Source organism: Trichoplusia ni, chromosome 4 (assembly GCF_003590095.1).
Source record: "Trichoplusia ni isolate ovarian cell line Hi5 chromosome 4, tn1, whole genome shotgun sequence".
NCBI lineage: Eukaryota > Metazoa > Arthropoda > Insecta > Lepidoptera > Noctuidae > Trichoplusia > Trichoplusia ni.
The window spans coordinates 11,036,320-11,062,434 of record NC_039481.1 but is presented as its reverse complement, the minus strand read 5'-3'; the positions used below and the strand labels follow the sequence as shown (position 1 = coordinate 11,062,434).

Sequence of the window (26,115 nt, the reverse complement as noted above, 5' to 3'; positions counted from 1 at the left end):
TTGAACCAGTGACCACAGCAAATCTGTCATTGTCTCAATGATACAAGACTCAACTGATACAGGACAAAATTTCACTCCATAGATGTCTGTGTCGATACCCTGACATCATACTGTTCCATAGTATTCATCTGATGTAAGTATAGTTTCTTTATCTACAAAATTTGATGTTGGTATATTTTTCGGATTAAACTTGTCAAAAATTCTTCCTTCCTCCTTTTTGATGCCAACAAAGCATCGAGACAAGATGAAATTATCTTCATCTCAAACACATAAAACAATACAAATAATGGAGCTTCGTGACCGTCAATACTCGGAACGCTAACTTCATCAACAATACAAGAGATTAGGAGACAATCGTAGAATATTTGTAATAAGTTTCCCCGTGTTTTTCCCATTAGACCGAAAAAGTATTGGTAAACTATTTGGGCGACGGCCAATCAAACTAAGTCGTAACGAAGTCATTCTTGAAGTCCTGTCCCTAATTGCCAGTGAGTTTGTTTTTCTTTTTAGGGCTGTATTCGGTCGCAAAGGGATTGGGGTTCAGCAGCAAACGTTGATCCAATAAAAATGGTTATTCATCGGTACTTGATCAGCCAAGTTCAGTCAGTGATGTTTGTTATACCAATGTCTGAAATACTCAAAGAATAAAGAAACATTTTCGTGAAAACGTTGTTTTGAAACTACAGCACAAGTATTCTTGCTATGTTGGTTGTTTTTTACGAAAAAGGTTTAACAAAATATTCAATTATGATTTGGCAATTAAAAAACAATATTGAAATAACTACAACGTATTAGGAAATGGAATAGAAAAAAAATACGATCGCGTCAAAATAAAATGGCGTCTTCGTTTGTAAAGATCTTAATACGTTTATTTATCGAAAATGTTTTTGGTTGAATTTAAGAAAACACTTTAGCATAAAAGGAATTTGTTTTCTTTTCTTAAAGAAAATAAACGATGGCACGACAAATTGGTGACAGTTTATTTTAGTCGGGCTTCTTTGAAAAAGTAAGTGATTTTGGTGTATTCACTGGTTATAGATATCCTTTTATATTTTTATGAATGGAACAAGTGAATTCTAAGAACTTTTTTATGAACGTAAAGTGGTTATTACACGAAGTACTTATTCTGTTAAATTCTTGAAATCATAGAAAAAAACCTTTTAAAATTGCAAAGTTCTTCTGTAATACCTTTTAAGAAATTACTTTAGCATAGTTTTGCTCCATTTTCTGCATTTCTCATGCATTCATAAAAGTTTTTGTAAACAATATCGCAAAAGACTGTAAGGTTTCCTTCAGGTGAATATCACTTACCTATAACAACTCCGTCGACGCTAGGCCCGAAAGCGTAGGCAAAGTCGGGTGCTTGCACTGGCGCAGACAGCAGCGCCTCTAGCGGCCGCTCGCGCAAACACCGCAGCAAAGCCGGCGGTGTTAATTCTGTAAACATAATTTTGTTTAATTATTGTCCAACAACCTAACCTAGGTATTACGATGTTGATTCTATAAATGGCTGTTTTAATGATACTGAGAATTTAGACCGTATTGCTGGTAGATCGAAAGAGGCGTAAAGCAGACAGCTTGTAAAATAATTAAAAATCGAAATCATACACATTCTTATGCCATGATCTTCACTTATGCAATTTGCTCTCTTATCGGTCGCAATAATTTTGTAATCCTTGTCGTAATAACAATTAAATAATTTGGACAATTAGCAGGTAGAATGTCCATGCAGTAACCACGGTTTATTTTGACGTAGCTTCAATCCCTCTCGTGTCTAAGTGTCATTCGGCAAACTTAAATAATTACCAGCAGCAAACACGCCCAGTTCCCATTCTCTATTTCCAAGTTATCTGAAGCAGTAAACTGCACTTGTCACCTCATTGTCATGGGATTCAAGTCAACTAAACACTGGGTTTAGGCGACGACACCGGCTATGTGCTCACGACTATTACTGAGATTTTGAGAGGCTATTTGGTCCAGAAATTCGCTTTTGGACTGTCGCTTGCAGATTTTCGATATTTAGGAAAATGGGAATGTATATTAATCGTTATGTATATCTGAATATCCTTCTCCTTTATTATTATTTGTATTGGAATTACTCGTGTGCCGTAATGAGGTTTTTAACATCATGGAGGAGGTTGTTATAATCTTTTGATCGGTTTTAATGACCCAGTCCTCAATGAGGGTCTTTTTGCAATTTCGAAAATGTTTTTTTATGGTTGTTCTCTATGTTTTGTTGCTTTTAAGTGTTATGACAATTCCAAAAAGTAATTTCACCAGCCACAGCATCATGTTCAGTTTATACTTATTAGGGAAAGCCTGTAATTATGCAAGTTATGAGTATCATTACTTTGTTACTTAACAATAATTACTACAGCTTATCAAAATGTTGCAACCTTCATAGTACTTTTTTTACAAAATAAAATATAATCAATCCTCAACCATCAATTCTATAGTTAAAAAAACTCGTATCAACTATCTGTTCCATCGTTCACCCCGAACGTATCGGCCTACATATGCAGCTTTACAAAGGCAGTAACGTGCATTAAATTGGAGCCATGCCAACCGTGATAGTGCAATATGGTGGCAGTTTCTGTAACAAGAAGTTACTGAATGTCTGTGCATTGCGTACGGTGCTATCAAGGAAGTCGCCGATACTCAAATGCTGGTTTCCATTTACTGATGCAAACTTTGCCGATATTTTTTTTATATTTGTAATTTTGGAATATTACGACGCTATGGAAAAAGGTGAGGTATCCCATTTTGTTTTTCACAGTAAATATGATACGGGAAATTGAATTTTGAAGTGTCGAATGATGATAATTAGTATGTTTTCGTGTTAATATATCTCTGATGTTTCAACTATGATGATTTCAAATTTTTCTCTATTTACTTTATCAGATTTGTCAGGAACAAAAATTATTTTGCATACAGAAGAAGTTATTTTGCAGCATTCACAACTGCAACCTTAAGTAATGTATGTTTTTAAAGTGACGTCATTTGCATCTGTTGCTAATTTGCAGGTGCTGTGCGAAACTCGTGGAGAATACTTAAGTGCCGTTGAGATAAGCCCTTTTAGTTTAGAATTCTGAATATTTATTTGACGCTTTGTTTTTCTAGATAAGATATACCCCGGTTTATTGTATACTCCGGTTTTTAACTTAAAGAGTTTATATGGTCCTGAATTTTGCAAAATAGAATAAAAATCTTATTGTTAAAAACAATTGATGTCAACATTTTACAGAATTTCTGTCTCTATAATAAAAGAAAGCCTCCCATATTGCATTTTGGATGATTTGCACTCTAATAGGAATCTACATTAGATTATCGATATTATGATAAACTTGAACTCCTTATTTTCTCGATGTATATCATCGAGGTATAGTATAATTATAGTAAAGCCATGTACATCATTTCTTATGCTAATGCTATAAGTTGACTTGATTCTTACCTGGAGAACAGTTAGCATGAGTAGCGACTAACGCCGCATACTTGCTGGGGTCGGCCACCAGTGACCACGGACTGAGGCCCGACCCCGACATTAGGACGGCTCTATGGAAGAGTAAACCTGCAACAAACGAGAAATATATTAAATTATATAATGGTAAAAAAAAATTGTAATAATTATAAATAATAATTAAGTTGTAATTACAAAGCGTAAATATGACTTTTAGACAGTGTGCCAACTACTTTGTTTTAAAAACATATTGAAACTTTACATTGGAAAAAATGCGTACAGGAAAACCGACCTACCTTCTACTAAAGTACCTACGAGTCAAACTCGCGGCAGTAAACGTACTGTACAAATAGGTTTTTTTATTATTTGATTTTATTGGTTTATGAGAAACAAGGAAGCGTCATCTTAGAGAAGAGTTCATATTTTTCCTTCAAAGGATACTTATGTATATAAGTATTCTTAAAAATGTTTTGAAAACTCACACAATCAATTATTATTTTCAATAATTTTACAAATCATCTTGGAAGCAACAAAAAGTCTCAAAGTTGACAAACAAAATCAGGTCTTGAAAGTTCCTAATTTGTAGAAGCACTTAAATTTGTTTGCCTATCAGAATCTCGATCGTCAAACAACGAGGCATCGTCAACGTTTTAAAGTGAAGTAGCCGCCGGGGAAATCTCCTCACTGTAGACACGCTTCAATTTTCGCTAGCTCAAATAGTTTGCGAACGTGTATGCCTGTTTTTCATCGACGAAAAAGTTTTGAGCGATACAAAATGCACGATTTTGAAGTCACCAGAGAATTTTGTTGGCTGCAAAATGGAGTTTTACAAGTTCTGCCTTGTCTTTTGGTAATATTTCATTTTTGAATGTCTAAAATTTTGAATTAAATACTTATTTTAGGATCTGAATCAGATGTGCAATCGCTATCAATATTAATTCACGATAACCTTGAGTAATTTTAAAAATATCTATGTAAAGCTCTCAATACTTCATTTCGAGTTAAAGCGTAGCTTAAATCCAAATATATCTAGCCTCTTTCGTTTATATATTTTTAGATGTTGTCCTTTACACGCAAGCATTACTTAGTATTAGGAAAGTGATAGGTTTAAACCTGTTCAACTCATAACTTAATATTAACATGATATTAGCGTGTACTAATGACGAGATATTGGGATCACCTCTGTGCTTGCCAAATATTATTATTACACCGGCCGTAGCAATGTGGTAATACCTTACCTCAGCATTATTATACGGAACTGATCCAACAATTCTAGGCGAGTATTTAGATTATTAACATCCGATAATAATGAAGTGTACTCGATTTACTATAAAATAAAGGCAATTTCATTGCTCTACTATATTGATGCATGGATGTTTGTTTCTCTTCCACGCATTAAACCAACGCACCTCTAAACGGATTTAGACGAAACTTGGTACACAGGTAGTTTATAAAAATATTGACTGCCTTTTCATCAAAGTTCATGAGGTAAGGCTGAGTGACAGACGGACTCTGACTGTGCCTCAGTAATATGGTTCTATCTTCACACTTTACGTATAACCCTAAAAATGAATTATCCCCTAATATCAGTTAGTTGACACAGTTAAATACAGTCGGAACGTGATGAAACATCTAAAACTTAGCGCTAGTTTCAACTGTGTGAAAACAGGCGATTAGAACGGTCTCCAGCGGGACATTCCGGACGTGGTAATCCTTAATAATGATCATTTGAGAAAGTCTTTAAACTAAATGGAAGGTACTGCTGTAGTTATTACTTTAAATAGAAAATAAAATGTGATGACTCCTTGAAATGATTATGAGGACGAAAATGGTTTTAGTTTTGTTGGATAAACAATAATAAAAATAAAAATACTTAATTAAATTTGAGTAAATATACTCAAATGTCCAACGACTGTAAAAACTGTTCGTTAAATTATAATATTATGCACTAACTAGCTGACCCATCAAACGTTGTATGAATCAATTATGAATAGGGAATATCTGGTGAAGAAAAACATTACATACGAATAAAAAGATGTTAGGCGCGGGCTCAAATCAAATCAATCAAATCAAAAGTCATTTATTCAAATTAGGCTACTAAATAGCACTTTTTGAAGGTCAAATTACATTGGACAGCACCTAGTTTTGCCCACCCATCACCGCTTCCTAAGTGCTTTTGCTGTGAGAGAAGAAACGGCGCTACAAACTCCCCAGCAGCACGTCTTTCCATTTACAACCTACCCTTACAAATCTGCTGCAAGAATAAATCTAGTGTAATAATCAACAAAGTAGTCGTTTTATAATATTAAGAAAACACTCTAAGTCATTCACCTTAACCTGCTACCTACAATCGGCAATCATATAAATGGCCACTTACAAACATGGAATAAGAAATGTTTCCCAAAAAGTAAAAAAAGAAAAATGTTTTTTTCGTCGAAGTAATTATCTTAAAGACACCTACAACCTTTTTAAAAAGCTCCCATCTTAACATAATGCAACACCTTAATTAAGAAAGACTCATCTCAAATCTTATCTCTTGAAAATTTTAATCTCAAGCATGAGTAAATAACTACGAAATTAACAAATTTCCAACGAAACAGAGAATTTCATGCGAGATTTTTAAAAGTTAATTAAAGTCTGACTTTTTAAAGGATATATGCATTGTTAGCAACATCATTTTTTGCTCAAATGAACTAATAAAGTAAGTACAAATAATCGTTTATATGTTACGCTTTTATGCCTTAACCACTAGACCGATTTTGGAAATTCCATGCTAAATTGTCTTCATATCACCTTTGTAATCGTCATACATCTGCTGTTGTAGTGGTCTTGCAGTTATATGCAGTTTTATTTGTATGCACGAGGCTACGGTTCGATCCAAACACAGGCAAAGTACTGAACCAACCTTTGCAACGTTGTACCTCCTTTTTTAATAATTTAAGGAACTAGTGACAAATGGTGACGGAAAACAAAGTGAAGATACCTATGTTCCCAATATTTGAATCTGAAATCGCCATCTTGCAGTGAGCTTGCGTGTTGATTTGATTATAATGTTCTAAAACTTCCCTATATAGGCAGAGGCCTGTGCCCAGTTGTAGGCATATATATAGGAAGGTATTGGTTATTATTTAATAAATCTTCGCATTTTACCGGAACGGGTTCACCGCGGGCGAAACCGCGGGGTGCCACTAGTGAAGAATAAAAGTAATTGTATGGATGTAAATATGTCAGTAACAGACTAATACGTTTATTTTCTCTAGTGGTAAAACCGATGTTATTGACAATCCCTCTTTGTAAAATAAGATTAGTTTTGATTGGCTGTCAAAAGGACTGTTTTAGTTTTGTTTATCGTTGTCTTAATGTTGGTAACGAAAAATAAAGTGGGTATTTTAAAATAGATTGTTTTTTCTTCGACATAGAGTGTCTTAGAAGTACTTAGTTATTTAATTATTTTTTTAGAACTAGAAACTTTTTTCATTGAAACATTATTCTCGTTTTTGACTCCACAATTCCCGTAGACAGTTCTTTCATTTGTTTTCTACTATTTATCTGAATGCATCTGATAATAAGTATATCCTAAAAGTATTCTCATTATTAAAATTCATGAAACAAAACAACAAAGCACAATAAAACTCGATTCCTTTTTATAAATACAAGTCTTTCCGCTAAACGGTAATCGAAAAAACGTCTAAAAGATTAATAAACCCGGCAGCCTCTTCATTTGATACTTTATTCCTTTGTTTTTCAAGTTGTTTACTCTTGACTGGAAAACCTCAATAATATCTCTTCATTAGTCTTTGTACTGTAGCGGAACAAATAGATGAGAAAGTCCAGATATCGATACTTGGATTTAAAGACCGGCAATAGTCCGGGGAAGATTTTAATTAAAGGGAAAAAAATGGGGTAGTATGATTGTTCGAAGTCAGTTTTGATTTTATTTATTAAACGTCACTGTGCTATTTCTTTAAGCAATTCATTTCATAGTACGTTTATTGCGAGGTCCCGACTTAATATCATAGTTTCACTTGCTGGTTCCAAAAATAATAAGAAACAAGTTTTCCATTATTTTCCATTATTCCAACATTTCTATTTTCCACGTAGAACAAGTAAGTTAACTCGGTACCAACAATCTTTTGACTACATTAACCATTATGATAACTACAACTTAAGCCATAAAAAGCACTAATAATAATGCTCCCAACCGTTGCACTGGGATGCTACAGAACTTAAGGCAGATTTTCAAGCAGGGTTTTTGTAATGGACTTAAAAAATAAGCGCATATTACCGTCGTTGCTTCGAGGCAACGAGGCAAAATGAGAACGGGTCTCAGTATCTCTGCTAGGACACTTTTTGCATATAATATTTCTTAGTGGATATTAAGATTTGATTAAAAAGTTGGCAGTGAATATGCAAGTAAAGGGATGGTAAGGAAGACTATCGGGATCATTCACTTTATTATTTTCTGTTTTCAGTATTTTCTCGAGTTTGTGTAACATTGTCGTGGTTACCTTGCCGTTCTGTGTGTGGGTTTGTATGCAATCTTAACGCAGGCAAAGTAACTTCGACGTATTTTTAAATATACTTTCTTTTATGACACCAGTGATAAACGGTAAGGAAATTTTAAACCGCCAACCCTTCCACTTTATATGGGACGAGGTTTTGTACCCTGGGACGTTTTTATCATATAAGGCTGGGACGCTTATGGCATTTGTATCATATCAGTTGTTGTATCTAAAAAAGCAAAGGCGAAACTTTTGAAGACCATTTTCTCCAAGCTCCAACCGATATTTAATTTTGTTCATTTTTGTGTTGTAAAGTCACTTTTTTGCACAACAATGACCGAACAAAACCGAAGGTCATTGTTAAGAAATCCTCCAAAAGTCCAGTCACGTCCAACATTATCTATAATTTAACTTATAACATCAATTTCACTAAGTCGATCGTAGTCTTGAATGCCACGAAAATTACACTCCACGCAAAAATGATAGTCATCATTCAAGCTTCTGAATTCGATCAATGGCAAACAATGAAGACTGGCTAGTTCAAAATAGCCGCATTTCTCAAGCTTCTATGTAGGTCGATGTCCGTAAAATAAGATGAATGGTTACCCTATTCAGTGGGAATTGCATGGACTGAACGTTGCATACCCTGAATTGAAGCGGGAGATTTCAGACTGTTCTCCGTCGGGTATTTTCTTTTTTGTTGAATTGCGTAATGTATCTTGTTGCTTTGTTTATTAGTACTGCAATATGAGGAAAAGTTTAAACTTTAATTAATTATTTGAAAAGGGTTACTGGTCTGGGACTGGTGGGATTTTAATTAAAAACATCAGTTCTCTAATAATTGATTATTATTAAACCAGAAAAAGTATGTTATTAAATTACAATTCGTACGGAATGATTATGTAGAGGCTTCGATTTTCTCTAAAAAATGTGTTTTCACCACTGAATTAGTATAGCCGAGGCCTGCTTGCATAATAATATCTAAATCGTTTACAAAAACACTTTAAAGGCTATCTGTTTAGACGAGTAAATATTACTGGACTTAAAATTATTCACATCGGATAAGACAAAAAGTAGCCTTAAAGCTTGTGAGATACATTCCGATGCTGTATAGGTGAATATTCTAGTACTCTTGTACCTCAGAATATCGACAATCTGTAGGATAAAGGATTGCCTCTACACCTTCAATATCTTTGTTTTATTTCGAATTTGTTTCATCGTTATTCTTGGCTAACTTTCAATACGTCTAAGAGAGGCCATTATTCATATTTTTCGCCATAATTTATGTCGTGAGATTTTTTTCATTGTTCTCTCCAGAAATTTATTCTTTTTTTGTCAAATATCCCGGTTATTTTTGTTACACTTTTCCTCGAATGTTTTTGTGGTTATACAATTTTTGGTCAAAAGTATCTAAAAAAAGACGTCTGACCAAAACTTCAATAAAGACATTCTTGGAATAGAGTTAAGTGTTAATACTTTATCATTCTTTAGTATCCTTTGGAATATTTTAAGGTATCAATTTCAACGAATACTATCAGTACTCATCAGGTTAATTAGTGAGGAACAAGAAAATAAAAAATATAAAAGGTCGATTAACAATAATCATCAAAAATTAAGGAAAAAAAGCTACGAATAAACAAAAAATAGAAATTATTTTTTTTACAGAAATGATGGCATAGCGAAACTTCTGAGAAGGATTTTGGTGGATTCTTTTCAACCACCACCTACCCGATACCTGGTACAATTCTTAAAATTATAAATGTTCTGTAGAACAAAAAATATGCTTAACCATTTGTCAATGTATTTTAATAATAAACGGATATTTTGATTAAAACTAGGTAGAAAGTTTTTTGGCATCATTTATAGTTTTCGGTAAATTTTCACGCTCCTTTATTTCAGAAAACGAAAAACACTACTAATCTATATCTATTACTAATATATAAAGCTGAACAGTTTGTTTGTTTGTTTGTTTAAACGCGCTAATCTCAGGAACTACTGGTCCAAATTGAAAAATTCTTTTTGTATTGAATAGACCATTCATTGAGGAAGGCTTTAGGCTATAAACCATCACGCTGCGACCAATAGGAGCTAATATACAATGGAAAATGTGGAAAAAACAGGGTAGATATAAATCTTAACCTATATCTTCTAACCACGCGGACGAAGTCGCGGGCAACAGCTAGTTGGTTTTATAAAACTGTAACACTTAGAAAACCGAACTTAAAACGAAAACGTTAAAGGCAATACAAGTCTACAACTATTAGTTTCCCAAACCGCAATATCCACTTGTATTCCGATTCCAATTGCAAAACACTTCCAATGGAAACCAAAAAAAAACAAATGTAGAAATAAACAAAACTAATTTGCCAAACGGCGAAGAATCTACAATACTCGAGCAGTATACCCGTTTTAATTACGAAAGCAAACCGACGGAACAATAAACCATAAAATGATTTTGTTCCACGCCGGCCAGTTTGTTACGTGCCAAGTATAAAATTGAGTTGTAAACGAAGGTATTGTTTTGAGATACAGAAAAAGTTTTCAAGAAATTACGTCACATTGTTGACTTGGCTTCGGATTGGATTAAGAGAGATGTAAAAAAAAAATAGTGGCTAATTATAACATTAATTGAACAAAGAATTCGAATAGGTAACTAGACAAAAGTGACTAAATTACAGATCCCTGAAATTAAAAACCAATGTATGTAAAGCGACTTCACCAACATTTACTAAAACTGACGATGAAAATTTCCTAAGACCTAAAGCAAGAACCTCAATACTTCTTCCAAACAATAAACTTCAAACCTTAAATCAATCTGCCAACAATCCAATCAGAAACGAAAACTTTATCGAAACAACAAAACACTTGTCATTATAGATTTAAACTCAAGCCGTTCAGCTATAATTTAACAAATCCGCTTCGATATTTCAAAAACTCGCAATACCTGTATTGGAGGTAATATATTGTGGAGAAAATCTCCAAGTCGGAATTGAATAAGGGTACCGCTGATAGGAAATATTTCCAAGGTATAATAAAAGCATGACTTCAATCCCTGTGAATGAAAGGAACTTGTATATTAAAGTTTATAGCTTCCGGATGGGCCAACTCGGGTCAATCCGTTTTGATTACTTCGCTGTAATATTGTATGATTTAATCAAATCAGATTCAATCATGTTGATTTATTCATTGCGATGCGACTTTATAATGTTCGATTTTTTTGCAATTAATGTCAAAGTTCAAATTAATATGTCGTTTTTTTTTATTAGGAACTCATACCTTATTGGCACTTATTTTTTTATTATTAGATCTGACTGGGTATAATAGGTATTTATGTATGTAGAAAATAAAAACTTATCATTGATATTATACCGATAAATTATATAATATGAATAAGAAATATTTTTAAGCAAATAAATGATGGAATGAAGACTAAATAAACAGAATAAATAATTTTTTTATGAACGTTAAGAGCATTAAAAATAAAAAGATATAAATATTTAAAGAAGTCAGAAAATCGAAAGCCTAGAATCTCATATAGGTTTTAACAAAGAGATGCATGAATAACTGAATACGCAAATAGATTCAGTTCACGCTCACGACTCTCATGAAATTCAATGAAAAATACATATTGTTTTCAAAATAACCCATTCGACATTTTAATCTGAAGCCACGCTGTGCTTAATGGCTTCTATGGTATTTATTTAACTTTTCAACGAATCCAAATTACTTTTAGAGCTTGATAACAATGTATGGTTGAATTCATTTTTCTTTTTTCTAATATTTTAAATCGTTATAGAGTATGTGTTTATCATATTTATTATGATTATGAAACTTGGGAATTTGAGACTGCTTCAATGTGTTAATCTTCTTAAGAATTCCTACGGATATTTAATATTTTTGATAACTTTTGTTTCATTGCATCATCAATAACATATTCTTCAAAAATCTGACTCATGAGTTAGGGATTAAGTTTCACTTCAGATCAAATTGCTATAACTTATAACATTTTGTGCCTATTTAAATATAGATTATCTTTGCCCCACTATTATGACCAAACATCATTAGTATCCCACATACAAAACCAGTCCCATTTTAAGTAAACATTGTAAACAAACTGAAACGAAATTAAGTGAAAGTACATTCAAATATCACCCCTATTCCTTTTACATAAGTTGCACCTAACTTTATTTTAGTTTTGCTGATAAAGTAGAAGAGAACGAATTAAAGGATGTCCATTCAAAAATAGTTCTTGTTCCATCGTAATATGGTGCAGTAGAATTTATTTTAGTTTTCCAAAGTTTGAGGCCCCAAATTGCTTCGCTCCCTTCATCAGGTATGCTGTGAGGGGCGGTGCGAACTGAACGCAAAATTACTTTCCTACGAGCTTCGGCCTCAAAAATAGCGGGTGTTGACTCAGATTTATGGGTATAAACAAATACTGTGTTATCAAGACTGTGTTTTCATCGTTATGAAGAACTATCGTGCTCACGATATCACTCTGACTACATTCGTATTATTAGCGTATCTGTAGTTATTTTTGCTTTCATATTCAATTTGTATACGATAAACTTTTGTTTGTTTTTTCCTGATGCCTTGACTAGATGTGACTATAATTCATTTTCTTGATTTCAAGGGAATCTGTCATTATAAAGGAAAATAGTCCTTAAAAGAAGCAGACGTTAATTTTACCAATCATTTCAAGATGGTCTTCTTTAAAGTGTGATATTCAAAATTCTTAGTACCAATGGCCTCGCTTTTTTAAGAGCTCCAATTTCTACCGCCGACAGTACGCTATAATATGCAGCAGCGATTTACCGGAGCTGTGCCGTGCGTTATCTGTGACACGTAATCTGTAGGTAACGCACTTATGAGATGAGGTACATTTTCACTTTAAGTGAAATTCTGTCGAGAAATTTGGTTGAAAATGTTGTTGCCCTCGTGTTGGCATCTGATAAAAAAGTTAGTGTTCAAAAGCTGATGATTTTTTTAAGGCCATACTTTTAGATTTTAAATGAGATTATTCACCTATACAACACAAATAAATCTGCCTTAATTCGAACCCCAACCATGACCAGCTTAACTTTTAGGTTAAAGGATTAATCGATCTGCAGGTTAGGCCATTACTTTGGTAATTACTGTCAAAGATACTAACTCTCTTGAAAAACAAGCCTCTTGCCTCGTTCCGTAATTGCCCATTAAATTTTAATCCTCGCCCACTTTTTATTCGCTTCAGACGCCTCCATCTTCCCAACGCAATTAACGGTCACTGTTCCCTGCATTATCTCCACGTGTGGAACAAAATAGGTTAGAGGAATCTTAACTATACGTGGATCTGAGAGAAATGCCATGGTTTATAGGGATCGTTCTGTTTCTGTTATGAGGTGAGGAAGGTTCGTACATGTGCCTCTAACTTTATGGAACCTGCTCACCATAAAGTTAGTCGTTTTGTGATTTTGCCCATCTCGTGTTATTGGGGTAGGGTTGGGTTACAAAAGAGGTTTGCTCTAACTGGAAAGTCGATAGGTATCTTAGAGTTATGAGACTTATCACACACCGTCATAGCTTTTTATCAAACACGTGGCATCGGTTCCGCAGAATGTGGAAGAATAATATTTAAATGGATACCATTTGTCACTGTCATGGATTAGATAAGTTTTTCGTGTCTGTAAAAGACATCTGAAAATAGTTTGAATTGTTATGTAAAGAGTATGAATAGTAAACGAAGTGCCAAACATTTCGTAAGATTTGCTACAGCAATTTTTTTTTTTTGTAAAACCACGGCATAGTTTTACTAGCAAAACTTTGATTTTCTACGAACTGAAACACGAGTTTTAGAATACGTTTATCAAGTTATCAAATTCTTAAGAGTAAGTGACTGAGATTATGTTGGCTAAAGTTTAAAATTTTCAACTTAATGTCACACTTAGCTGGTAAGTTTTCGATGAGACCGGCAACTTAGATCACCTCAAAATTTAATATGATCTAGTTTTGAAGTTTCGAAGCCGCTATTATTTTATTAATTATGGTCCGAACAACTTCATCAGCTTATTCAATTTATTTCTCTTGATATTTTATATATGTACTTCCTTCATTTATTAAAGTTATTATGTATTAATTATCAATTTTAAATTGTGATTGTCTTTCACCCATTTGAGACTTTAATTATGAATTTACCTTAATCTGTTTTCGCAGGAATTTAATAATCACAATATTTGTTTTCGAAGGATTTATCAAAGCCCCTATAAGTCCCAAAAGGTCGTGTAACTTTGACCAACGCAAACACGAACGATTAGACACACATATTAATTTCTTGATATTACAACATGCTAATACTCCCTAATAATTTGAAAATATAACAATTTACCCAACAAACTGTTGCAAAGTAAACTACTGTGGAATCATAATATGAATATATCGTAAATACAAACAGATCGCGCTGGACCGAGTTAGTACTGTGTACTCAGGACTGGGGGCGATGAAAGTTTTAGTTGTGTGTGAACACCGGCTTATAATGAACGTGTGGGTGAAGGTGCCGATGAACTAAAGCTGATTTAGATGACATTGTTAAAAAATGATAATTAAACATGCATTTTATCTTATCTTTGTACGCAATTAAAAATAAGAAAAAAACTTCGAAGAACTCGGACACTCGACCCTGATGGTTCCGACCAAATATAAAACGATTTTTCAAGAACAATCTGTTACCCATCAGAAATCAGAATGAGCGTACCCCAATTTTCATTTTTAAACAAAGTCCTTAAAAAATCAGTATTCTGCAATACAGCATGACGACGAAGGATAGATAACAGCAAAGTCTAAGTTATAGAGTTCCGTTTTTACTCTTTGGGCACACAATCCCAATAAGATTTAAGTCGCATAGTAACGATCACGCATTTTTAAACGATATTATGTAATTTACAAATATGAGTTAGAACTCATAAAACATTAGTTACCGATACCAATCTAGGTAATGTTTTAATCCTAAACATTACTGCAGAACCAAATATCGAACTAATCCAGCAACATCAAGATACAACAATAAACTAGGTAGTAACAGTTGAGTGCGCAGCAAGTCTTACTTCAAATTGGCTCTAACGTTCCCGATAGTGTGTCGGTCGGTGCCAAACATCCTTACACAGCAGTTATGTGACTCGACGTAACTATCGAAGCGAATAACTATCTTTATTGAACATAAATGAATACTGTAATAATGGGAATATCTTGTTTCAGGAACGGGAATGATGTTAAATGGATTTCTATTTTTAGAAATGAAGTTTTGAACAAGAATTTTCTTATATCATCTAGACTCACAATGCCAGCGAAGACAAATCGAACGAGTCCAAAAATAAAAGAGTTCCCTTGATTTTAGGGTAACCAAATTCCTATGAACGATTGCAGGAACCATCAGACCCTCTCAAAAGTACTGTACTGAAGTATAGTATTGTCACTAAACGTCACATGGTTCAGATCATATAATGAAAAGAGCTTGTAATTAATGGTCAAAGTAATGGAAGGATGGCAAGTACATCAAAAAGCGAATGTAAGGGATTATTAAGGTAAACAAGAATTCTGTTTAATCTGCCTTAGTAAAGTACACACAACAAGATCTACTTCATCCTATCTTCGGGTATAGGGTAGGCTACAGGCAAAATTCTCTACTCACTAATCCTTAAATCAATGATGTTGACAGCCCTTCCTTCAAAATGTGTTCCTAAGATAAGGTTATAGTTTTGACAGAAACCTTACGCAGCTGTTATGAGACGAGCAGGCTAATAGGGTTCCAATGCACATTATCTCCTGAAGGGACCTTCTGATGTTTTGCGAACGTACCCAAGATTTTGGGTTGATGGCGGTGAAGCTGGTTTCTAAATAGGCGGAAATCATTAACTTGAACGAAACGATTCTGATGAGTAAATGAATTTACGTTGGAATTATAAATACCAAAAGCAGGTATAGCTAGTATCGAAATAAAAAAAAAACGATTAATTTCGAAATAGTCTTTCATTAACTAAAAGTGTCTGAAAGTGATCGATCATTTATTTCTGGAATATTGGAACCGTTCTCTATCCATTATGATGTCTTTCGGACTTACCTTCAGGCACGGCTAAGGAAGTAAGCAGGAAATGAACGCAGGCGGCTCCAGTTCCATGCCCCATGAGAGTCACATTTGTAGGGTCACCTCCGAAGACCGCGACATTCTCTTTGATCCAGTGAAGCGCCGCGATCTGGTCCATAAGACCATAGTTCGCTGGCGAGCGGGGGTACTCGTCTGAACGAGGGTTGAGGAAACCTGTGAAGACAGAATTTATTAGATTTTTGCAAGAAATTTTGTTTTCTTGGTAAGGAATTTCAGCAAACAATGTAAATACACAGTTTTGTCTGCAATATCGTCATATTTTTAAAATGGGTTGACATTAATTGGATTGAGATTTTTTGTGTTAGTCGTGGTCAAAAAATCTTTAGGTACTATTGAAAAGCAGCATTCGAAAAAAGCGACTAATTACTTAGACCTCATCAAAAAAAAACTTTCTGTTCGCTAGTGGAGTTCTAAAATATTGTTAGAATTTTTTGAAAATGAAATATCTAAAATAATCTATGCAAGTAATTTTATTATCTTTTTCAATTTATGCAAAAATTCGAACTTGAAATAAAAATGCGAAGAAAAAAAGTGTGTGTGCGTAATCAAATTGTCTTTGTAATTGGATAACGTCAAAAATATTTTATAAAAATAATTTTCTCGTAACTTTTTAGTGAAACAACTTTGTGCGTTACGCTATCGCAACATGAAGTGATTCAATTTACTCCATCATATTAATTTTAGTGTTGATTATTTTATAAAATATGTTTTTATAAAATTCTCTTTTTTGTAAAACTTTATAAAGGTTGTCTTTTATTTTGACATTGTTATCAACTTAAAATTTTGGCTGTAGCAGATTAATATTTCAGGTATACAGCACTTATCGATGTAGGCTGTCATGAAAAGAATCGATATATTTTAGAAAAAGAAAAACGATCATTAGTCAAACACGTATATAAAACGATGCAAACAAAATCAACTACTTAAGTGTTCTAATTTCAAAAGAGTACATCAAACACCACTCGAATAATTGAAGTTTCTAGTTTCGTCACTAATTGCTTTTTGTAAACAATCGTATTCTTTAAATGTAGTAAATAAAAAGTTTGCTAAGTCAATGAAAGAAGAAAGGCATTGTTTCTCAGAAACCCTTGTTTACGAGTCTTGACATTTAATATTCAATTACTCAAAATATTTTATTTTAGAGTTTTAATTGTGATGTTGTCTTTACTTCGAGATCGATTTTTTTTGCTCTTTACATTAACGAATATTTTGGACTAATTAGTATTATGTCTCATTAAGTTTTATCTTGTGTGAACGACAATCGTGTTTCGTCGTTCAGCTTTTAGGGTGAGTTCAAACTATGTTAGGGTCGGCTTCCGGTCCAACCGAATGCATTTAAGTATACTATCAAGATTTCACAAGAAGCGACTGCCTGTCTGTCGTTGTCAACCAGTTACCTGGGCAACACAATACCTCTTTGTAAGACGGTCGTCGGACTTTATAGCTTCTAACTACCTGTAATGACTGTCAAAGATGTATACATAACAACCGTGCACCACACACAAACAAAACACGAAGAGAGTTGTTATAATATAGATGGTGACCCATCCACCGACCAGCCGTATCTAGCGTCGCTTAACGTGTGATCGATCGAGCTACCCTTTTTATCAGTAACTAAAGGTTTTTAATATTTTATTTTTGTAATTTATTGTTAATTTTATATCTCAAAAGGACGTAAACCAGGCGTGCTTCAAATACAAACTTTAATTTTGACCCTAGACTAAAATATGTATAATCATCAATTTGTTCAAAACCTATTTGTCAGCCTGTATTGTTAGCGGGATCTACCTAGATTTGCGTCTATTATTAGATTTAACAATTAATTGGGCCAGTAAACCCAAATCCGTAAAGGGACTTCAGTTGTCATGGCAACGGATAACAGATAAGCTTACGCGTGGGCGCCCAACAGAGGTCTATAATTTATTTTGATATGTCATGGTCATATTTCTTGCGCGTTCTTTTATTATAATTTTAATTGGCTATGGGGATTTAATAGATTGTGACAATTCATTATTTTGTCACTCATGAAAATAAATAGAAAAAGCTGTAATTTTCGAGTTTTACCGGAAAAATTGAGGATCCCGTACAAATATTGGCCATCCATATTAATTATTACCGTATTAATATTTCTATATAGATATTTCATTTTTGCCACAGTTTTTTTAGTGAAATACATCACGTGTGAAAACTTCAACCATCTTTATCACATTTCATTAGATACAGCGTGATGACAAACAGTTTGAAAGATGGCTGAGCCTTAGTGGGTTCCGTTTTTAGTTTTCAGGTAAAAACCCTAAAAGTCTCGACTGTTCATAAGACATGATAGAAAGCAGGTTTTAGCTAACACAATAAAAATTAAATGTTTTTTTATTTTATTTTACTTTATTTAGGACCTCCAACAAAGGATATATACACAAAATCACAAACAACATAAATAGGATGAGACCATTTCAGTGTACTCCCTCAATTATAGGAAGCCACAGCATGTTAAAATTCCTCCCAATATAACCTTCAAAATATGTCATCCTACAAAATGACACATAAATTAAAAGCACGATTCACCTTAAACTTTATCAACCGAAAACCGAAAACTTTCTAGTCTGCAACACTAAAACGAACTTACCCCTAGTTTATTACATTTGCGTCATAAAATCTACGTCGAGGCGATAACCATAACGTTTGAGTTAAACGCAAACAATTATGTCAGCGTTTATCGAGGCTAAAATAGATTTCGCCCGTAGGGACCTTATAATGTATGATGTTGGAGCAAAATTAGCTTGGCATGGAGTAATTGTGTACACAAAGTTAAATAGCTAAATGTACGCTGGAGTCCGATAGAAAAGTTACTGTAATTTCTTAACGAACTCTTTTAAAAATACCTTTTTTTCTTTATTGATATATTTATGATATACGTATATGCTTTGTCGAGAGAATTAAAAAAAACATCGAATAAATTAATAGGAATAAAAACCATCATTTTCTTTGGCAAATGTTTCTTAAACAGAGAGAAAATCTTTTTATATTTTATCATATTATAAAAAATATGTCCTACGCCGATAAGGAGAAAATTAATCAAATCTTTCCGGGGTTCGATGCAATAACCCATTCAACCCTTTGAGGAAAGCCCATGCTTAGAGAACTAAAGAAATACTTGGGATTGCAGAGCAGGACCTCCCTAAATAAAACGAGAGTCATGGGTGGGGTCTCATTAACAGAGATTTAACACTGTTGACTATGTCAATATTTGTTTTTTAGGTTAACAAAAATCACGAGAAATAATAGATTGAAAATGTAATGGAAGTATTGCTTGTTATTTGAGTATGGGAGTATTCAATGAATAGGCAAAAAGCAAATAAACTGTGTGTGGACTAGGCTACCCATGTCTGATTAAGTTGTGATAACAGTACTTGCTTACTAGCTTCATGAGTATGTTATGTTTCTAAAGTAAAATTTGCCTCCTCTTACAAACATTTTCCCTGTTATTAAAAATGTACACCGTTTTTAGACGAGCATTTCACATGCAACAAAAGCGCATTGGCATGGAGTATGGAGTCCACTTTCAGCGGAGTTTGTGCATTCACAAATTCCGCTGCAAGTGGAACCACACCCTGTATACGTTATTTCGTTATAAAGTAGAAAATTTCGTCAACAATGCGACAAGTTCCTTCTCCCCTGTTCTCTATCACAAAAGCATGATAAGGTATGCTTGACATTGTTTATGCTCTCGTTGAGCGCTTGAATAATCTTTATACCCGGGTGGTTCATGGGCCATTATAGTACGCTAAACTGGTCTTATCCGGGTACGGTAGACTGCAATTTGACAAGAACTAGGCTTAATCGATGAGAGGACTTGGGTTTGTTTAGAAATGTTTATCGATTAGCTGTAAGCGAGACAATTTTTGCGGAACTATTTAATAATAGTATTAGCCGCTATCATTGCGTTTATTCTAAGTTCGGTAGTCAATGGTATATGGTCAATAGTTTTCATAAAAACAAAATAGTTAACAAGCAGACTTTCAAAATAAGTGTACACAATTAAATATATTGACTTGCTGTTTTCTTGTTAAGCAGCAATTCCTACATGTTATGAAGTAATACCGGCACTGGATTGAGTAAAACTGCTGGCTGACTGTACACAAAGATGTATATTTTTTCGGTTTGAAAGATTGTTCCAATATAATGTATTATGTTGGTGCGTAAACTACTTTCATCAGAAGCACAAATGTAAAAGTTCCCAGCAAGGCAGTATTGCCAACTAAAGAATTAGATCCTATTCCTAAATGGATGCCAACTTCAATTGGGCTCTCAAACGATAACAGTCCTATAAAAACGATTCTATAAATTTTACAACTTGGCAAATTCTTATCCAAACAATTTTAAGATCAATAGTATAATCATAAAATGTTAAACGACTCTTTTAGGCGAAGGAAAGCTCTATAACAACTGGACAAAAGACTTTTAAAGTGAAGAAAAATCGAGAACATTAATTTTATTAAAATCATTATTCACTGTACCTACAGTTGTAGAACTTGTAGTTGTAGTCTTTATTTAAGTCTGGGTAGTTACAGAGGATACCAAAATAAATCATTAATGAAAGTTTCAACTGTTGAACTATCACCGTTCATGAGTCCTAGCCTGGCAATATACGGACAGTCAACAATGCCTTAGTAATAAAGGACCATTTTTATCATTGTACGAAACCCAAAAAACATCGAAAAAGGGATACCTCTTTCCACTTATATAATTAACTATGTCTTAGAACAATGACCACAATGAAACCACTCATTACTTTCGTACATACTTTATCTTCAAGCCAGCGTTATCAAATACCATGAATACAAAGAACAAACAGGAATAATGCTGAAATAAAGTGAGATTGTCTTGCTAAGTGGAATATTATCCTTTCGAGACAATGATTTTGGGAATGGTATGGTCGTTGAGAACCTCTTATATTCTTAAGTGGGCTATGTAAATGTAGAGTTTGAGTGTGTACTGTAAGGGTTAAATAAACCAAGTTGAATGGCTGAGTACTTGTTAAGGGTGCTTGGAGTTTTTGTTGACGTATGGTTAAATAGTTATGTAATTGGGGTTTTCGTGAAGAAGGCCCTAAAATATTTTTATCATAGATGAAGGAGTTAAAAAGCATAAATGTTTTTGACGTAATTCTTGATTAGCTTCTTTACAATATCTAGCATTTCTTAACTATTCATTATTTATTAGTAACCAGCATTTTTTTTCGTTCAATATGATAAGTACTTGTACTTGTCGTAATAATGTTATAAAAAATAAATTTTGACAATAATAGTAAGTAAACAATTTCGATGCATCATTATCCTTCGGTTTCTGGATGGCTGGTCGATTTAAACTATTGTCAAAGCGACTGATCCCGACTATGTTTGGTTGACCACAAGACCAAGGTGCACAGCTATCATATGAGCAATGACGTGACATTTGACAGCCGATTGGGTAAATTGGGGTTCGGTAAACTTGAGGTAATTAACAAAATTACTATTTTACTAATTTTTAATACTCGTGTTACGTGATATTACGCAAAATAAAACACTTGAATCAAAGCAAGCATTCGTTGTTCCTATAAATATTTGTTTTTCGCGGATTGAACCTGCGACACGTATCGGCTACTGCTACGGCTACTTAGCTATCCGTCCTATATGACGATGATGATAGTTTAATCCAGTTTTACCTCGCTAGTACTTCCGTTAAAATTTCAGAGATAGCAAGTTTTCACTTGGGCATAATCGATGGTCAACTAGAGTGGATACTTGGGTGGGGGCATGAGACCCGACCCTTGCCTCTATGGAGAGCCTACCCTACTTATTATTCATACATATCACTTACTCGCAACCTGTATTTAATAGTTTTAACCTTGAGCCTTCGTATGATGCTAGAAGTGATGTTTCAGCATTTTTTTAAGTAGCTTTTACAAGTCACTTGACGATGTAAAAGTATTCTATTAAATTTGATGATATTATGAACTTCCATTTTTTTTTAGGCCAGCTCACCATAATTTTCTTTGTACGCAATATCCTTGAAATACTTAAAATCATGTCTTTTTCCATCATTTTCTAATTTTAACGTAATCTAACTGTTTTGACAGTCTTTAACCATTAGAATTATTTTCTGTCACATCGAATGCCAAAACCAGCCAAATAATCTCCATAACAGTTACAAGTCTTACCTAAGATCCCCAGTCTGTAGTTAATAGTGACGACAACCAGCCCGGCGTGTGACGCCAGCACGGTCCCGTCGTACGGGTTGCCGGAGCTCCACTCGTAGCTCTCGCCGTGCACGAACACCAGAACTGGGTAGCGGGCGACAGCGTCTCTTACACCTGCTAGAAGAAGTCAAGAGGTTAAAGGTGCAGTAGGAGCTCTTAGTCTAGGATAAGCCAGCGTAGTAAAGAAACTTTTAGGATTTCGTTTAATATGGGGAATCTCCCATACAAAATGTGGAACAAATATTTGAGAATCATAAAAATGCTTTTTGCATATAGAGATTTAATATAAAAAAGATTTAATATAGAAAGAACATTTGCCATTCGGCTATGCCCAAAACGCGAGTCAAAAATATCATTATGATTATATACAGATACAAATAAGATGTTAAAACAGACACACAAACAGCATAAAAATAAAAGTATGATCGTTTATCTATTACAGAAGGAATAGTGTCATTTTAATATTATGTCATATTAAAATTATTTATTATAATTATATCACAAATTAGTCAATTTTGTCAGAAACTGGCATAATGTTTATACGTGTATACCACACGTATAAACATTATGCCAGTTTCTGCAACACTTACTAGTGATAACTCATCAACCTGTTTGCCTGAACCAATTATAACTTTCAGCAATCAAACTATAACCGAACATATTTCTTACAGATTAGCATCTTAATAAAGGAAGCTGAGCAAAAATATCATTGACGACAGGAAAATATCCAGCAATACAAATTAATATATTACATAACAAGAGCCCTCAGACATATAGTACTTAATCAACAATACAGAAAGAACGATCAGAGATAATCACCTAACTTATCTAAAGAGCAATAAAGCTAGGGTCATAACCGAACTAATAAGTTACACTCGTACAGAAGGACAAGATATGTTATACCTATATATTATTTTTATGAGCGTCTTGAAACCAATAAATGTAGTGATGATAGCTTCGTAGACGGTAACGGATGGTGTGGCTACTCTCCTGAATTCATACAACGTAGGAAAGTGTTCTATTTATACTTACTACAAAATGTCTAATGTTTGAAATGAAAGAGTTACCGACGTTTCGATGGGTCTGCAAAAGATCATGACGTGAAAAAGGGTTTTAAATGTCGGTAACATAGCTTTTATAGAATCAGTTTCAACAACTTATAGCAAATCAAATGGATATCAAGAAATTTATGGTAAAAATAGTCATTTGTTTGCAACGGCACGCTTTCCTTAAAACTCAATCAAAGCCATTATGAAAATAGTTACGTCCTACATTATTCCATTTTCCTTTACAAACTAATCTTCCTTAATGGCTTTTTTGTCAGTTAATGTATTAGGTATTATTAATGACATTCCTTTCTACGAATTCATGTACATCATTTATAACAGAATTCTTTATACGTCTAAAAATTAAGGCCGAGTTATTAAATTGAAGAAGGAAAACAACTCTACTACGATATTCCAATCAATATGCCGTCGTAAAAACCATATCCCTCAGGATAAACTTATAGTCTATCGAAAATACTTAACGGGAAAGAAAACACAATAGATTGAACCCGAAAATCTTGAGGAAGGGGAATATTATATGGGTCGAAGACTATAATACAGGACCTACCTATGCAAAGTTGTGACCTTTTAACCCGACATATTACTTACTGCTCGCCCGAAACTTGGACACATGCCAATGCACTTAGTGTTAAAATTTGGCTTTCAGCTCACTCTGCAAAGATAAAAATGCGAGAAAACGTACTTTAGTTTTAAAGGTCGATAATGTAGGAACCGCCTTCCTAAAGAGGATATAAAAGCCACTACATAAGGGCCGAGTGAAAGAATTCCTAACCTAGTTAGCCTATTTTTCTCGGATGACCTTATTCGATTTTTTCTTTATTTTCGTTGCAAAGTTCTTTTGTCAGTTTAAATCGGGAGACTGGACAGTTTTCCTATTATCGACTGTACTGCATTGTTATAAGATTGAGTTTTCCGTAAAATGAGCTGACACATTTAATCGGAGGCGTCGAATGTGGGGCATGGAAGGGATACTTGCAAATGAGTAATGCTTTTCGACGAAGGGAGGGTCATTTTCAAGTTGTTTTAGGTGACATAATTTGAATTTTTGCGTGACTAAACGTTTATTTTTGGAAATCCTTGACAATGTGAGTATGTAAAAGGAAAAATGAATATTAACTGTTTAAGGTTGCAATGAAAACACGTTCAATATTCATTCCTAAGTATCTATTCACTCGTTTAGATTCATCACACATTAATTACTTAGGAAAAAGAAAATCTAATTACAATGAAATGCGCTTTGAACTCCGAATTCTTTATGTGAACATTTGAACAAAGATAAAACATTACTGAAAGTAAAGTCAACAGTCAAACCCAAGACGACCCTTAACACAAAAGAACGAAAAAAAATTACCACATAAAAATTCAGACAATATGAACAATGCCGAACACTCACTATCTCACATCTTTCCATTCAGATTGTCGGATGGAAACAAAAAAAAGAATAGCTGTCTATCGGATTCGACGGGAATTTTCAGCGGAGGTTCGAGATATCTTGGCCCTCCCCTCCCGCCCCCACTTCGTCTTATCTCAGCCATGATGGATCGGGAAGAAAAGGATAAATCAAGTTTTTGTTGGAAGCTCAACGTTTGGTGCAAGGTGCGAATGACTTTGTCGAATGATTTTTAAGCTTGGATTTAGGGTCGAGAGTCAAATAAACAGCTTCTAAGAATATTAACGTTAGCAACACACTTGGTTCGGAGATTTATATTTATGTGTACCACAGTTTTATTTCCGCCATTGTAATGTTCTTACTCGCACTGGGTATTTTGAATATAAATGGAAGTATCCTACCGCGCTCATTCTGAATATTCCTAACTCGAAACTTCACGACTTCACAACTTCACTATAATATTATCAACCATTTGTGTTGCCTCGGATCTAACCACAAACATTAACAAGCCGCAAATTCTCGTCGTCCACGTCCATTCAAAATAACTCGAAGCTCGAACAATTAGCACGTCATTCTGTATATGAGCAGTTTATTACTTAGACCGTTACAGTCGGGACTTTCATAAACACTGGTCGGGAACATGGAGGCTATCTTGCAAATCTGCACGGTAATGAGGGTAGAAAGAGATAGATATACGTCTCTATGATCCCGCATAATGTGTTACGCTAACGACGTTGGAAAAAATTGGCTCGTGACTTGAAAAGTTAGGAGGAAATCGAGAAGTTGTCAAAGATTTTAAATCTCATTATGTCGGCCTTTTCTGTTACTTTTTTATTTTTATTTGAGTTTTGGCATGGTGTTCTTGATGGAAAGTGTTTTTTTGAATCATTTCGACAGAAGATCGTCGTAGTTGACTTTTGCGTCAGTAGTGAAGACCAAATTATTTTAGACAACGTTGTAATTTCACTACTAATTGCGCATATACAAATATTTCTTTCTTCTCAATCAAAATTGAAATCCTTTTAAACTTCTGATAAGTTCGCCATCTCAAGTTCCAAATTAACATTTCGGGCAATAAGGAAAATGCAATGTGTAAATTGAAACTACACAGCCTTTGTTCCTCATCAATTGTAATGCAACTCAGAAAATCGATGTGCTCTAAGTCAATTCACTCCTAGATATAAATCAAATCCAGAGTTCCGAAGCAATAAATCCGTATTTGGGTCACCATTTACTTGTTCCCATCGTGTTTTATTCAGTTGATGATATAAGAAGCGTTTCTAATAAAAACCGTTGAAAGGGAGATACGAAGTTTGACGTTGGTATT

General features: G+C 34.0%; 1 protein-coding gene across 1 annotated transcript in view; it reads right to left on the bottom strand.

Moving 5' to 3' along the window:
* LOC113492998 (neuroligin-4, X-linked) overlaps window positions 1–26,115 on the bottom strand; it is a 39,846-nt gene that overhangs the window by 8,211 nt on the left and 5,520 nt on the right. The window contains exons 2-5 of the mRNA XM_026870760.1: window positions 22,293–22,448; window positions 16,052–16,249; window positions 3,452–3,568; window positions 1,312–1,437 (exon numbers count right to left, since the gene is read on the bottom strand). Of these exons, the coding sequence (XP_026726561.1) occupies window positions 1,312–1,437; window positions 3,452–3,568; window positions 16,052–16,249; window positions 22,293–22,448 (597 nt within the window). The remainder of the gene's footprint in view (window positions 1–1,311; window positions 1,438–3,451; window positions 3,569–16,051; window positions 16,250–22,292; window positions 22,449–26,115) is intronic.